The following is a 15,774-nucleotide window of genomic DNA, read 5'->3' as shown; positions in this document are numbered from 1 at the left end:
GCAGTGAAAGACTTGCAGGAAGAAGTGAAAGTTGATGTAGAGTAACCTTGCAGCCCATCTGGACATATCCTCAAGATATTTGGAGCAAATGGTCATGAAGATACAGTGACCTCCATAATGTTTGGTACGACGACACATTTTTAAAAATTTGCCTCTGTACTCCACAATTTGAGATTTGTAATAGAAAAAAATCACATTGGTTAAAGTGCACATTGTCAGATTTTATTAAAGGCCATTTTTATAAATTTTAGTTTCACCAAGTAGAAATTACAGTTGTGTTTATACATAGTCCCCCAATTTCTGGGCACCTTAAGTTTGGGACTCATAGCTTCAAAGTTTGTAAATGCTCAGGTGTGTTTAATTGCCTCCTTATAAGATATAAGAGAGCATTCAGCACCTAGTCTTTCCTCCAGTCTTTGCATCGCCTTTGGAAACTTTCATTGCTGTTTATCAACATGAGGACCAAAGTTGAGCAAATGAAACTCAAAGAATAGGATGGCCAGGTTACAGTTTGCCAAGAAATACTTAAAAGAGCAATCACAGTTTTTGAAAAATATCTTGTGGACAGATGAGATGAAGATTAACATGTCAGAGTGAGGGCAAGAGCAAAGTATAGAGGAGAGAAGGAACTGCCCAAGTTACAAAGCATACCACCTCATGTGAAACACGGTGGTGGGGTTATTATGGCCTGGGCATGTCTGGCTGTTGAAGGTACTGGCTCGCTTATCTTCATTGATGATACAACTGCTGATAGTGGTAGCATAATGAATTCTGAAGTGTATAGACACATCCTATCTGCTCAAGTTCAAACAAATGCCTCAAAGCTCATTGGCCAGCAGCAAGATAATGATCCCAAACATACTTTTGTATGGGGATGGGGTGGGACGACGACTATGTATAAACACTGCTGTCATTTCTACATGGTGAAACCAAAATGTATAAAAATGGTCTTTATTAAAATCTGACAATGTGCACTTTAACCACGTGATTCTTTTCTATTACAAATCTCAAATTGTGGAGTACAGAGGCAAATAAATAAATGATGGCTCTGACCCAAATATTATGGGGGGCACTGTAAATGTTAGGATCAAAATTTAGTTGTGAGCTTTCAGTCGGTGAAAGTATCTTCAAATATCCTACCAACTGTACTATTATCTGCATACTACTGAATAAACCACCTCATGATTCCTCTTTAATCGCCAACAGTCAGGTCTTATACCAAAAACATATTTCACTTCATCCTTCCACACTTGGCATTACTTAACAACCACACCAAGATATCAAAGTTGCATAAAGGGTCAAATTTTCAACATCATCCAAGCTGTTCGGCAACTGTGGCAGGGCTCAAATGCCATCACCTCCAAGGCGAAATCAAGAGGCAGCTCAAGCGACAGCGAAACATTAGTAAAGTTACAACTTTTTGAGATTTTAAAAATCAAGTGTGCAATTTATCCCATCAGATAAAGCATAACAAGAAGTTTAGTTTGACACCTAATTCATTTTCATATCTTCAGTATTAACAAAGGTATGGCAATTTTCATACTCTTTACAGATGGACTATTATAATTATTTTTATTGCACTGTTAATGTTTTTTTTAGTTTTGTTATTAATTATGATTACATATTCTGTGCAATAAAACACTCTTGACTCTAGACTTGATTGCACAACATTTGTTGACGTACTAAGCCATGTCAAAGTCACGTTACCAATAGGAGCGGGCAATATTTTTTACAATATATTGTATTGTAAGGTAGGAGAAATTATAGACTTTTTAGTGTTTGGCTTTTAAATTTTGATTATCTGAATTATATTTAGGATTACAGGAGTATTATACACACTCCAATGGACTTGGAAACTGTAAAAGAAGCATTAGAAACTTACGAAAGTCCTGTAGATCTTTCCAAAGATGTGCGATTAATCTTCAGCAATGCTAAGGCTTATTCCCCAAACAAAAAGTCTAAGGTAAGCGGAATAAACATTGTTATTTGCATGCATTTAAAAAAATACTTAAGATAAAATCCAGCAGTTGTAAAAGGCATCATTGCCACTCGTTAATTAATTACACGTCAAAGAGCTAATCTTGCAAGGCGCTAATCTAGGAGTTTTGGAGGGAATGAACCTGATTATAGAGAAAATGTACAAAAAAAAACAGCACCTGGGGTTAGATCAAAGCCGGGTATTTGGAATTGTAAGGCTGTAGCAACAATGATATTGATTCTTCCTTTTTGAAATTTCCTCTTCCCATTTTGGTCAATATGTATAGAATACTTTTAAGATGAAGCCCGTAATTATACGAGCCATATATTTGTTATGAATTGGCACCTCTAAGAGTGAGAGGAAGAAAAAACATTTCATATTAAATTTTGAAAGAATTATGTAATGATTGATTTGATTATGAAATTGCTGAGCTTTGTTTCATAACTTTTTAAGAGAGCAATCTTCTTCTCCCAACAAATAGATATATAGCATGACTCTGAGATTGTCTGCATTTTTTGAGAACCAAATTCGAAACATCATCTCTGATTATAAAACTGCTCAAAACTACAATAAAAGGAATCAGCACAAATGGAGATGCAAGAAACGTATACACAGTTCCGATGCCTCCAGGTCAAGCAGCAGAACCTCCAGGTATGATATTTACAGTCCAATATTTTATTTGAACATATTTTATAGGTTAAGCTTGTCATTTAAAAAAAAAAATGTTGATGTTGAACTGAATTTTTTTTAAGTCTTTCAGAAATGTGGGATTTTTCAAATATTTCATTTTAATTCCATGCAGCTTTGTGAGAAATTACTATACCAATTACATTAAAGCACATCTGCAGTCAGATGAATTAGAGTCATAGTCATAGAGTGATACAGTGTGGAAACAGGCCCTTCGGCCCAACACCCACACCGGCCAACAATGTCCTCATCCCACTTGCATGTGCTTGGTCCATAACCCTCAACCTGTCCTATCCATGTATCTGTCCAACTGTTTCTTAAACAATGGGTTAGTCCCAGCCTCAACTACCCCCCCCCGGCAGCTTGTTCCTGACACCCACCACACTCTGTGTGAAAAAGTTACTCCTCGGATTCCTATTAAATCTTTTCCCCTTCACCTTGAACCTATTTCCTCCGGTCCTCGATTCCCCTACTCCGGGTTAAAGACTGTGCATCTACCCGATCTATCCTCTCATGATTTTATATATCTCTATAAGATCTCCCTTCGTCCTTCTACACTCCTTGGAATAGAGACCCAGTCTACTTAACCTCTCCCGATAGCTCACACCCTCTAGTCCTGGCAACATTCTTGTAAATCTCTTCTGAACCTTTTCAAGCTTGACAATATATTTCCTATAACTGGAACAATATTTCCTATTCCCAGAACGGAACACAATATTCTAAATGCACTCACCAACGTCTTATACAACTGCAACATGACCTCCCAACTTCTATACTCAATACTCTGACTGATGATGGCTAAGTGCCTAAAGCCTTTTTGACCACCTTATCTACCTGCGACTCGACCTTCAAGGAACCATGCACTTGCACTCCTAGATCCCTCTGCTCTACAATGCTACCCAGAGGCCTGCCATTTACTGTGTAGGTCCTGCCCTTGTTCGACGTCCCAAAATGCAACACCTCACACTTCTCTGTATTAAATTCCATCAACCATTCCTCCACCCACGTGGCCAATCGATCCAGATTCTGCTGCAACTGTTCACAACCTTCTTCACTATCTGCAAAACCACTAACTTTTGTATCATCAGCAATCTTGCTATTCTTGGCCTGCATGTTCTCATCCAAATCATTGATATAGATGACAAACAGTAACAGGCCCAGCACCGAACCCGGTAGCACATCACTAGTCACAGACCTCCATTCCGAGAAGCAAATTCTGAGAATTTTGCTCATTCAGCATCAAAGATTGCCATGTCCCTTTCCTTTCACTGTGGTACCGGTTCCTACACTACTTGTTCATCAGGGCCCCAGATCCTGTGCATCCTTTCAACTCGCCTGCAATGGTTGAGAAAATGTATTGACATACAGTGAAACTTTTAAAAAGTGAACTTTGAGGCAGCACAGTGGCACAGATGGTAGAGTTACTCCCTCAAAGCACGAGAGACCTGGTTTGATTCTGACCTCGGGTGCAGTTTGCGTGGAGTTTGCACTTTCTCCCAGGTGCTCAGGTTTTGTCCCACATCCCAAAGACTTGCGGGTATGGAAGTTAATTCTGTAACGTGTCCCTTGTGTGTAGGGAGTGATTGAGAAAGTGTGAAAGCATCGAACTAGTGTGGACGAGTGATCAAAGTTCAAGGCTCGGTGGGCCTGTTTCCATGCAGTATCACTAAACTAAACTAAAAAATGTTTTTGGGGATTAATAGCAATAACATTTAATCGTCTGGGAAATTTGCTGGCCTGGCATTGCTAAAGTACTGAATGTACTCAAGCGTTTATTTGTTTCTGTCCAATCTTTAGTCCAGAGCGAAAACGGAAACCAATGAAGCCTCAAGCAAAAGTCGAATATCTTTGCAAAAGGTCTACCTCATTAAGTTCATCTCACAACAGTACAAGTAGCACAGGTGATAGTAGCTCCAGTGATGCTTCTGATCATTCTTCTACATCATCCAGAGTGAGGAACACAAGGGCCAGGGCACCTGCCCTAACTGTAAAAAGAGATAAAAAGGATTTACCCAATGGGTCAGTTGGATCAACGACAGGTGAGTAAAGAAACTGAATAGTGTTTCGCTCATACGGAATGTTTAACTACAATAAAGATAATATATAAATAGAAGTAATTGCTATACGTCATGGTGAATCTGCGATCAAGATACTTTTATGCTAAGTTCTATGCTTCTTTTCTTGGCCATTGAGGACTGGATGTCACGCTTTTCTCTCTCTTAGGTTTCTATTATTGCATAGTAGAAGACTGGGATTATAAAAGATCAAGCCCGTTCCAAATGAAGCTATAGAAATAGATTGCTTGAATTTAACAGATTGTGTACAAAATATCAGTTCCCGGTGTTCACTTGCTGGTTTTAAACATTGGCTGTTTCAACGTGGAGAGCCAAATGGTCTGTTTCCATGTTGTTATGAGTTTGTAATTCTATGAAAGAAATCGATGGGAGTAGTTAAGAGAAAGTTTGTTATGCTGATTCCGATTATGGAAGGATATTTTATGATGCGAGGAATAGTTGTGCCAAACTGTGGATGCTGGAATCTTGAGCCAAGCATGAAGTGCCAGAGGAACTTGGCATTGCCTGTCCATTCTCTCCTGCCTGACGAGATGTGGTCCTTCAACACTTTGTTTTAGTTTTCTTGGAACATTGGAGGCTAAAGTTAGACATGATTGAGGACTATAAACTTATTTAGGGGTTCAGTTGTGTGAATGTGGCCCATTTTTATTTAGCACTGAAGTCAAGAACCAGCTGGCACAACTTTAAAACGATTGGTAAAAAGGGCAGTCAAATTGAATTTAGTTTGGAATTGAAGACCCAGTTCATATGATTGAAATCATCCTGGGGCTTAAAAGCTTAGTGCATTTATAAATATTTTTTAAACTGTTCGATTGTGCATTTGAAGTGCCATGCCAGACAATGACATACACCTGGGAATAGGACTCGTAATTTTATTTTGTTGGCTACCATGGATGCGATGAATATTGAAATTAAACATGCAGGTGCAGCAGGCAGTGAAGAAAGCTAATGGCATGTTGGCCTTCATAACAAGAGGAGTTGAGTACAGGAGCAAAGAAGTCCTTCTGCAGTTTTACACTGGTGAGACCACACCTGGTGTAATGTGTGCAGTTTTTGTCTGCAAATTTGAGGAAGGACATTCTTGGTACTGAGGGAGTGCAGCGTAGGTTCACAAGGTAAATTCCCAGGTGGCTGGACTGTTGTATGTTGAAAGAATGGAGCAACTGGGCTTGTATACACTGGAATTTAGGATGAGAGGGGATATTATTAAAACTATATAAGATTATTAAGGGATTTTACAAGTTAGAGGCAGGAGACATGTTCCCGATGTTGGGGCAGTGCCAAACCAGGGGCCACAGTTTAAGAATAAGGGGTAGGCCATTTAGAACGGAGATGAGGAAAAACTTTTTCACCCAGAGTTGTGAATCTGTGGAATTCTCTGCCTCAAATTCTCTGGATGCTTTCAAGCACGAGTTAGATTGAGGTCTTAAAGATAGTGGAGTCAAGGGATATGGGGAGAAGGCAGGAACGGGGTACTGATTGTGGATGATCAGCCATGATCACAGTGAATTGTGGTGCTGGCTCAAAGGGCTGAATGGCCTACTGAACCTATTGCCTTCTTTGATGTAAATTATTGTGATTATATGAAAACAATGAATCGGAAAAGATTTCTGTACCTAAGTAAACTAAGGAAAGATAAAAGCAGCCTCTACAATACTGTATTTCATTGTATTAGGAAGTGGGGACTCCAGTGAAAGTTCTACTGAAGCGAATAATTGTACTCTGAAATCTTCAACCTCTTCTCCAAATGATACTTGGACAGAAAGTGCGGCAGGAAGCAGCAGGACCGTAAGAAAGTGCACCTTACCTAAAGACACAATAGGTGAGTACAGTTGAACTACTGATGAACTACTGATTAATGTATATACAATATGAACTGGATGAACTATTTTATTTAGATAACTTCAGGACTTAGAAATCTCAAAATATAATTCAAATTTGCTTAACATGCACAGTAATTCAGATAAAACTGCATGTGCTGCATTTGTTGTTGAATTGTTTAGATTCAATAACTGCGGAAAGTTGAATGATAATTCTTTACTTCAGTTATCAGATAACTTAATTCTCCTATCATTTTGAGAGTCGGCATGAAGACATTCTTCTCATGCTCAGTCAAATCAAAGGATTGTAACTTTTAAGTTCTCATGTGCGATTTTTCCAAAAATGACCTATGTTGACATTTTGATTCCTACAGCAGTTCTAATTTTTAGGGAATTATATGTTTTAACTTAGCAGAATCTGGTGCTGTGCTTTCAGATGGATGATGGATCTCATCGAAAAATCATATTGAAAAAAGACACAAATTCAGTATTGTGTCGCTCCCTGATCGCAATTTAAATGCTTGTATGTTGCAAATATGCCATTTTCCTCTGAAATATATTTGAGTTCTTATTGTTCAATTTTGGCTTGGAGTTTTCAGTGATGCTTGGCACATATCATCCAAGAATCTGATGCAGTTCCCCCAGAGTGAGAGGCATTATGTGCAGACAGGTTCTTCTGTGGGATCCCATGGCGCTCGGAACAAGAGCTGCTCACAAAACAGTTGGTCAGCTGCCTGGCTGAAATGTTCTTTCCACATCACTTGATTTGGCAAACAATATGATATTTAAAAAATTATTTCTCTCCATCTAAATCTCTTTCAGTTACTCCCTTCTGCTCAAATCACAATTTTCCTTGGTGCGGAATGTTGTGTGCAGATTGTATGTTTTGTGTGGTGAGGAATTGCCAGAATTCTATACATCAGTCAATGTTGGAGAACATTTGGAAAAGCTGCACTGGATGGCTAAACACAGCTTGGGGGTTTCCTTTGTTTTGTTTATTCCGCGTGTACTAAGGTACAGTGAGAAGCTTTTGTTTGGGTGTTATCCAGTCCAAGGGAAGACTGTGCATGAATACAACCAAGCTATCCATAGTGCACAGATAAAGGGTACAACATGAAGATAAAGTCTGATTAAAGATTTTCAAAGGTCTCCAACGAGGTTGATAAGAGGTCAGGACCACACTTTAACTGATGAATGAACCATTCATGAACCATTGATAGCAGCTGGGAAGAAACTATTCCTGTATCTGGATGTATGCGTTCTCAAACGCAATGCATACTGCTTCCACACTCAAGGCTTGAAGTTGCCAACATTTATATCGGAAAATGCTGCTTTGTCCCTGCCAGATTTGATCCATTAACTCATCCTTCACCACCATTCTCACCCTCCTGATGGCAAAGTGAACTGGATTATATTTCTTTAACATGACGACCAGGTATGCTGTTTCATCTCTTTATAATTTTTGATAGTTTATATCTCTCTTCTAAATAAAGACTTTTCTATTACAGAAACAGACGCTAGTGGTACTCGGATAAATGGACACAGCAGAAAATTGGTTCGGCAGACCACTGCAGCTAAGAAACGCAAGATCTTGAGTGATTCAGAGGAAGAAGACACAGAGCCAGAGAGGGATCATGCGTTATTCGGTGGTGTTAAGAGAAGAAAAAATGTCAATATTTTGGAAGATGATGACTCGCTGCCTGACAGCCAGCAACAGCAGGAAATGGTTCGCAGCAAATGTAGCTCTAGTAGTTCTAGTACTGGTTCTAGATCTGAAGGCAGCTCGAGCTCCAGTTCTGAATCAAAATCAAAGACGGACTCTGAATCTGGATCTATTTCTGATTTGGATAGCGATTACAATATGAAAGCAAAGTCAAAAGTTAAAGCAAAGGTAAAACTGAAGAAAGGGAGACCCAGAAGAGTTATAGGGAGAGGAAAAAACAAAGCTGTTATGAAAAAAGGCACCAGCAGATTAGAATACAAGAAACAGAAAAATATTTTGGACAGCGAAGAGGGAGAAGATGATGATGATGACTCTGATTACGTCAAAAAGGATTGTTATTGTAGACCATCAGCAATAAGGACCAGAAACCAAGGCAGAAGGACTGTAAGATATGATGATTGTGATTCCGATACAGATGGTGTCTTACACAATGAGGTTGCTAACCATGGAATATCCAGGTCTGGACGGGTACGGAGGGTACCCATGAGAGTGAGAGACTGAGAAGCAGCCATTTATTTGGCACTGAACCACTGTGAATTTTTTTCTCTAGAATTTCAGGGATTATATTTATATTTTTCTGGATTTATTTTGTGGGGGAGGGGGAAAGCTGGCTGTTCATGGACACAAAATCATGGTTGACACTGCAAGCATTAAACAGCACAAGATACTGCAACAGGACACCAGGCAACTCCAATAATGTCTGTGGACCATGCTAGAAAAGACTCTGCAACTTGGCTTTGTCTCCTATTAAGCACTACAACAAAAATTATTTATTTTTACTTGCATGTATTTTAAGCCAACTGAGAGCATATTTGTCTCTTCAGTAGACAAAGCGGTTATTTTTTTTTGCATTAGGGTACTCGATTATTAATCAGGAAAGGGCGTTTTGCATTCATCTCAAGGTTTGTTATAATGACTTCATTAATTGAATTTATATTCAAGTCAAATATTTTTGTCTAAAATGTGTACTTTAATACCGACTTAGACTTATTTTTGGAAGGAGATGAGTTCAAAGGAAGGAAATAGCTGCACTGTGGAAAGAGTGAAAAGATGAGTTTCTTTGAAGTAGGTATGCAAAATTGGACAAAAGACTATAACATTATCTTGATCACAATTTACCGTATTTGAATGATTGATAGATTTATCTGTTGGTATTTTTTTATTCTTTGAGTTCTGTCTGGTCAGCGGACAGGGTAATTGCCTGTTTAATTTTCAAATTCCTGTGCTTGGCTAAAGGACAGAATAAACCAATGTTTACTGCTGGCCTTAATGCATAGACCATATAACATATTTTGAAATTAGTGAGGTTGAGAGCAAAGAGATGATAAATATTTATACTGTGCCAATCTTATGCAGATTTGCAGAATCTGAGCAAATTTATTTGGAATATGAGGGATGGCTTGGAATTAAATTCAGGGAAAAAAGTTGTTATAAGCAGATAGATTAGAAAATGCAGGAGAAAACCTACTTGGATGTACTATGGTTCAAAATTAATTTTGCCTGTTTTCCTGGTAACCTTTTTGTTAAAAAAATAATCCAGCCTGCTTTCTTTAATTAAAGTTGTTCGTGTCTCAACATCTATGCAAATATTCAATGCTAGACAGAAGGTAGTATTAAATGGAGGCCTACATTAAAGGCAATTTCAAAATATTTCAATAAACAAAAGGTGATCGGAGTGAAATCCTGGCATGCATTAACCTAGTAACTCTGGAGTGAATATGGTGCATTCTCGCTGTAATAAATCGTGTGTTTATTCCAAAATTATGCTATTTTCCCAAATGTTGCAGTACCTTCACATCATTTCACTCTGTGCTATCGACTGATGCTTTAACCGTTTTCAGAGTTTGTAAAATTAGACAGAGTTTGTAAAATTAGACAATCTATCCTGCTCTCCAATTTAAATGTAGTGACTCATTCTGACCTGCAATTCTGTTGGCAATGTCCATGTGAGTCTTGCTGGTGAACATTCACACTTATCAACTAAAGGGTTGAAGAGATTCAGGTGCTTTTGATCCAGGCATGATCTAGACATCATTCAGCAAATTGGTGTGTATATTTTTCCATCCCAGTATGGTGAACTTATCACTGCTCAGACGGAGATAGCTTGCAACAAATAATGGGAGTTTTGCTTATATGTATTTGTTGGCACAATGCTACACTAAAGTGTCCTTTGTGTGTCTTTAAATTCCAAGTTATTTGCTAAGTTCTTCAGCTGAGGCGGGACACAAATTTTGACTTGAGTGTGCAGCAAATTATTTTTGCCCAAATGTTGGTAGATAATATCTTCCTTCATAATCTCTTCAACTTGGTTACATTTTATAGATCACCAAACTTCGCAGGAATGCCATAAGAAAACAGATTCCATTATTTTGTAATGTCAGGAATGCAATGCATCAAAATAAATCTTCCAAATTACTAACAGCCTGGGATTCTTCTGCCTATTTATAATTGTTCTAATCTATAATGTACCCAACATGATTTGGGGTAGAAACAAAATGCTGGAGTAACTCAGCAGGTGAGGCAGCATCTCTGGAGAGAAGGGTCTCAACCTGAAACATTGCCCATTCCATCTCTCCAGAGATGCTGCCTCACCCGCTGAGTTATGCCAGCATTTTGTGTCTACCTTAGATGTAAACCAGCATCTCCTCCCTATTTCTTACACATGATATAAAATTGATTTGTTTTCTGAAGATATTGACCCACTGCTAATTATACTATATTCTAAAAAAGTATCATTGAATATGAAGATCAATGCAAAACTCTTGTATTTTTGCAGCTTTTTTTAATCAAAAAATGTATAAAATTTACTTTATGATGAGCCATTTATTTAAGGATATATTTAATTTGTACTTAAACCAGTAGTTGGTCAGGTAACTTCTTTCCAAATTACTTTTCATGCCTACACATTTAGCCCTTGCAAAAAAAAGTAAGATAGATAACAGTTTAAATTAAAACTCTACTTGTTGCACAATTAGCTTTTTTTTTTAAGTGTGTGGAGGACATAAATTTCTGCATTTGCAATGTTAGTTTATTTTGCAGTGTGGGACCAGTAGCCATCATCTTCGGCTATGTTGACCTATTGCCTACATCTGTTCCCATTTACCACATGTATCATTTTTCCAAGGGTGAAAGAGTAGGGTGAAAACAATGAGGCCATTTAAAAAAAACAAAAAACTCTTTTATACTGATCAATTTAAAAAATAGAATTTCTTTTCAAAAAATGCACGTGAATTTTATATTTCTCATATGCAAAATGTTCTTCGAATGCCAGATCACCGGGAAAAAGAGGAAATAGTTGAACTCTTACGAGAGTATGTGATTTCTGAGATTTTGTATGATTTATGGTGGCAGCCAAGTTTGCTCCATTTGATGTGTTTAAAAAAAAAAAAACTGTTAAACCGCCTGTAACAGCAAGTGACCTTTTGGCTCATCCACAGTTTACTGATGTGGAGTTGTGCTTTATAAAAAGACATTTGGTGCCTTCAGTTTTGTCTGTGCCTACAAAGATGCTAAATGATATTCATTATTTTTTGCTGTTATATGTCCTCAGGAACATTTTATTTTTTGCCCCAGCAAACCACATGATCCATTTCCATACTTGAATGTTACAGAATATTGTACCACCACTAGTTTTCAAAATGGAGGGAAATGTTTGAAGTGGTTTGTATGTAAGAAACAACAGGTAATTTTAACCTGACATGTAGGGGACGAACGCATGGAATCGGGTGGAATGCTTGATTATTCTGGATATTACATCAATGCATTGCGTTCAATATTGAGTAAAATTGGCAAGAACAACACAGCATTGGCAACAGGGTTATGTGTGAACATTAGGGTAACATTTCTCCCCCCCCCCCCCTCCCCTGCTGTCGTTTCTATTTTTTTAATTTGCTTGCATTTGCTTGAATAAAAACTTATGAACTGTCATCTTCTGAACTATCCTATTGCAAGTAAAACATTCCTTAAATATTTCGACTTAAGAAAAAAAGATAAATTCTGCGTCAGTGGTTCAGTTAGAAAATTATGTTTGATCATAGAGAAATGGATAATTTGCACAGATACTAACATTTCATTGGTATTAACTAGCTATAATTTATGTTTGTACTGGAGCAATAATCACCAGTGGAAACTGAGCTTCTTATCCCAACTATATTTAATTGGCTGTAAAGAAGGCAGTTTTTAAACTGGTAGAGCTGAATTAATTTTGACAGGCTTTGATTATCATACAATTCTCACATTGAAGTCATCAGTAACTGCTTGTATCATGATTTAGAGTTCACCTGTAATTTTATTTATTTCAATATTTTCTCCTGCCCATTCCAACAACTTGAGCAACAAAATACAAAGAAATGGTTGTAAACTAAGGAAATATATACCCAACATATGCATTCTAACCTTAACTGGAAGGAAAATTTGCCTCATAATGTACTTTTTTCCATCAATACATATCCCACGCCTATCAAGCCCTCATTGCTAAATCCTATTTTCCCTGTGAAATATTGTTGGATTCCTAAATGAAATAAAAATGCACTTTGCAGTTGACTTACTCCTAATGTGCTCTAATATTTAGAAGCTGCATAAAATCAATTTTGATGTTCATTTGTTTTCCTAATTTACAACAGAAAATGGTGCAAATATTCAGCTTCTGTGGAGAAAAGTAACCTTTTAACAGATTTTGATTATTTTCCCAACACCTCTCTGTATCCCTCCCTGCATCATGTGATTCCATAACCTATCCAACGTGTTACGGCTCTATCCTGCCATTTAAAAATTTGATATGAATGTAAAATTAGTAACATAAACGGCCGAGTTTATTTTTATTACCAATGACAGATAAAAGCTTAGTAACTAAAGGTAATTCTTTGTTCCCCTATTCAGCCAGTCAGTCCACTGCCAGAATAAAATCATGTTAGATCAAGAGATGTTAACATCTAACACCACTCAAGGTACATTAATATTTTAATTAAAAAGCCAAGTTAATATCTGCAACAAAATATAATTATGGTTCTCAAGTTGCAAGGGTAGAACTTCATAGGATTTGGCATATTCCACTAATTTTTAGTCTTATTGTAATATAAGGAGATTGAATGGAATCATGTCTGATTCAGTTAACTCTACCCGAGTAAGAGATTTAACTGAGCTGCTACAAAATGTGTCCAGGAGATTAATGTCAGGAAGGTGTTTTGTGCGGAGACCTCATTGGAAAGAGATGGATTGTAATCTGAAATAGGAACCCTATTTATTCTCCCAGTTTTTTTTTTCTCTTTACCTTTCCCCCTTCCTCACCACCAACTGAGAGATGCAAAAACAAATTGTTTTAACATAACCACCTCCATCTGTAGAAATGAGGAACTGCAGACACTAGTTTACAAACTCTATCCTCATCCTGCTATCAGATAGCAATGTAGAACTGTGGTTGAAGTTGTAATTAGTAACAGAAGCATTGGCACAATTACATACCATTCTGTTGTAGAGCTGAGATCTTTTTGTTTTGGTTTGAATTGTTGCATGTTCAAGACATGCTGACTTGAAACAACCCACGTTTTTTTGTCACCTTATCGGAATGCACATTACAAAAATAGTTCCCTTTCTTGATGAATTATAAACGTTGTTTCATGGATATTGTGCGTTATATTATGCTCAGGGAAACAATGGATTTGACCAGAAACTGTAATTATTAATTAGCACACATGTCAGATGACGATGACATAGTTTAAGTGAATTAATTATTTGGATGTGTATGCTTGATATTTTTGTCCTTGAGCATGATGTATAAAAGAATGATAGCCAAGAATAATAATTTTCAATTGCATTTTATATTCCATTTGTAGCTGATTTGGGATATTCTGTCTCTTTTATAAAGAGAGAGGTTTAGTATCCAGAGCAAATGGCCTTTGAACAGACTGCCACAAATAAATCAACTTTCCTTTCTTCTTCAGTCACACTTTTCTTCATTTTTATATTTATAGAAAAATCGTGCCAATTGATGCAAAAATTATAAAGGGTAATTCAATATATGAACATGCTCAATAATGTAATCAAAGCATAATTTCCCTGCACGGCTGACATCAGGCTGAATTGATTCATTAGCTCTAGTTTAATCTCAATTCTTTGCAATTAATAAACCATTATTTTGGAATTGACATTGTAAACATTTCCGATGTTAATATAAACATTAATTATCATTTTATAGAAATTACCATAATTGACTGTGCATTTTGGTTTCCAGTTAGGAGTAGAGTATTGAACAAAGGAAACGCTTAAGAATTTTGTATGATTGTTTAAAATATCGAATAATGACAGGTAGAATTAGTTGACCTAATTTATTACAAGCAGTGAACTAAAATTGTGGTTTTCACAAATGACCCATTATTTGATGTGTTGTTTCCTTTGCAATGTGGTGGGTAATGTTTCCCTAGACTTGGCATCTTGGAGGCTAGTAGGTGTGATAAAGTGCAATGTCCCAGTGATTATGGCATGATGTTTTATTTGGGGAGAAGAGCAGCATTTCCATAGTCTTAGAAACACAATACTGCAGTGCCAAATTCGAGTGCCTGAAACAGACTTTAGTCTTTACTGCTGCATGAACAAGTTTATGAAGGAATGGCTGACCATCCAGGTTAGATGTCTGATTCTGGAAAGAGAGAAAAACAGCATGCAAATGCCACAATTACAGACTGTTTCAAGGATTAGGCCACCTTGTGACTTCTGACAAAAGCTCCAAAGTGTGCATGAGAAATAAATGAGTTTAAAATTGAATTATTGATCGTTTTATCATGTTGCTAGCACAGATTTGCTCAAGTCTCCACCCTAAAAAATAATAGTAAAACACTTTCCTGGGACATTGCTTTTGCCAAATTGTTTGTATTTTGATCTCAGGAGCCTTTGTACGTGTAAACTGACGAATTGTTATTCAGGGAGAGGTGTTTATCAAAATGGTAAACTTCAGTTTTCTTTTATATGAAAGGGAAATACATTAGCAGTTTATTTCATCATTTATGGCAGTTTATTGTAAATTGTACATTTGTACATATTTAGAAAACCAGCATTTTTTGCCTTGGCAGCGTAGCATATTGTATATATTAATAGTGTATGTGGCTGTGGTTATGCTACTTTATAGGTTTTATGCAGAAAAACTGCTTTCCCCTTGTAAAAATAAAATTCTTTAAAAATAAAAAGCATTTGCAAAGTTGTTTTTGACTAGGATTATATTATCTACCCAGACCTACAAGAGAATAATCAGCAAACATCTTCACTTCGTTGCCTCATTTCTCATTCACATTCTGGCAATCAGAGGTGTTATCAGGAAGCTAAAGTTTTCCAAAGTTGCTGCTCATAACTATCTCTACTTTTAGCCTTTGAAATTTTTAGTTCTGGATAAACAGAAATTCACAACTGAAATTTGGAAAGAACAAAACAATTACCTTGCTGCAGATTCTGTTTGCTCACCTTTTCTCGTTATCCCACCCACATAAGCTTGTTTAAACCTGG

At 37.0% G+C, this 15,774-nt stretch overlaps 1 protein-coding gene across 1 annotated transcript in view; it reads left to right on the top strand.

Annotated features, from left to right (window-relative positions):
• Positions 1–9,958, top strand: part of LOC129703006 (bromodomain and WD repeat-containing protein 1-like) — a 63,601-nt gene extending 53,643 nt beyond the window's left edge. Inside the window, exons 36-40 of the mRNA XM_055645165.1 lie at positions 1,817–1,963; positions 2,460–2,629; positions 4,463–4,704; positions 6,416–6,562; positions 8,069–9,958. Coding sequence (XP_055501140.1) covers positions 1,817–1,963; positions 2,460–2,629; positions 4,463–4,704; positions 6,416–6,562; positions 8,069–8,784 — 1,422 coding nt within the window. The 3' untranslated portion in view covers positions 8,785–9,958. The remainder of the gene's footprint in view (positions 1–1,816; positions 1,964–2,459; positions 2,630–4,462; positions 4,705–6,415; positions 6,563–8,068) is intronic.
• The last annotated feature ends 5,816 nt before the right edge of the window (positions 9,959–15,774 follow it).

The sequence above is a fragment of the Leucoraja erinacea genome, chromosome 13, assembly GCF_028641065.1.
Source record: "Leucoraja erinacea ecotype New England chromosome 13, Leri_hhj_1, whole genome shotgun sequence".
NCBI classification, from domain to species: domain Eukaryota; kingdom Metazoa; phylum Chordata; class Chondrichthyes; order Rajiformes; family Rajidae; genus Leucoraja; species Leucoraja erinaceus.
Note: the sequence above shows the minus strand (reverse complement) of the source record. Positions and strands in the feature narration are given on the sequence as shown.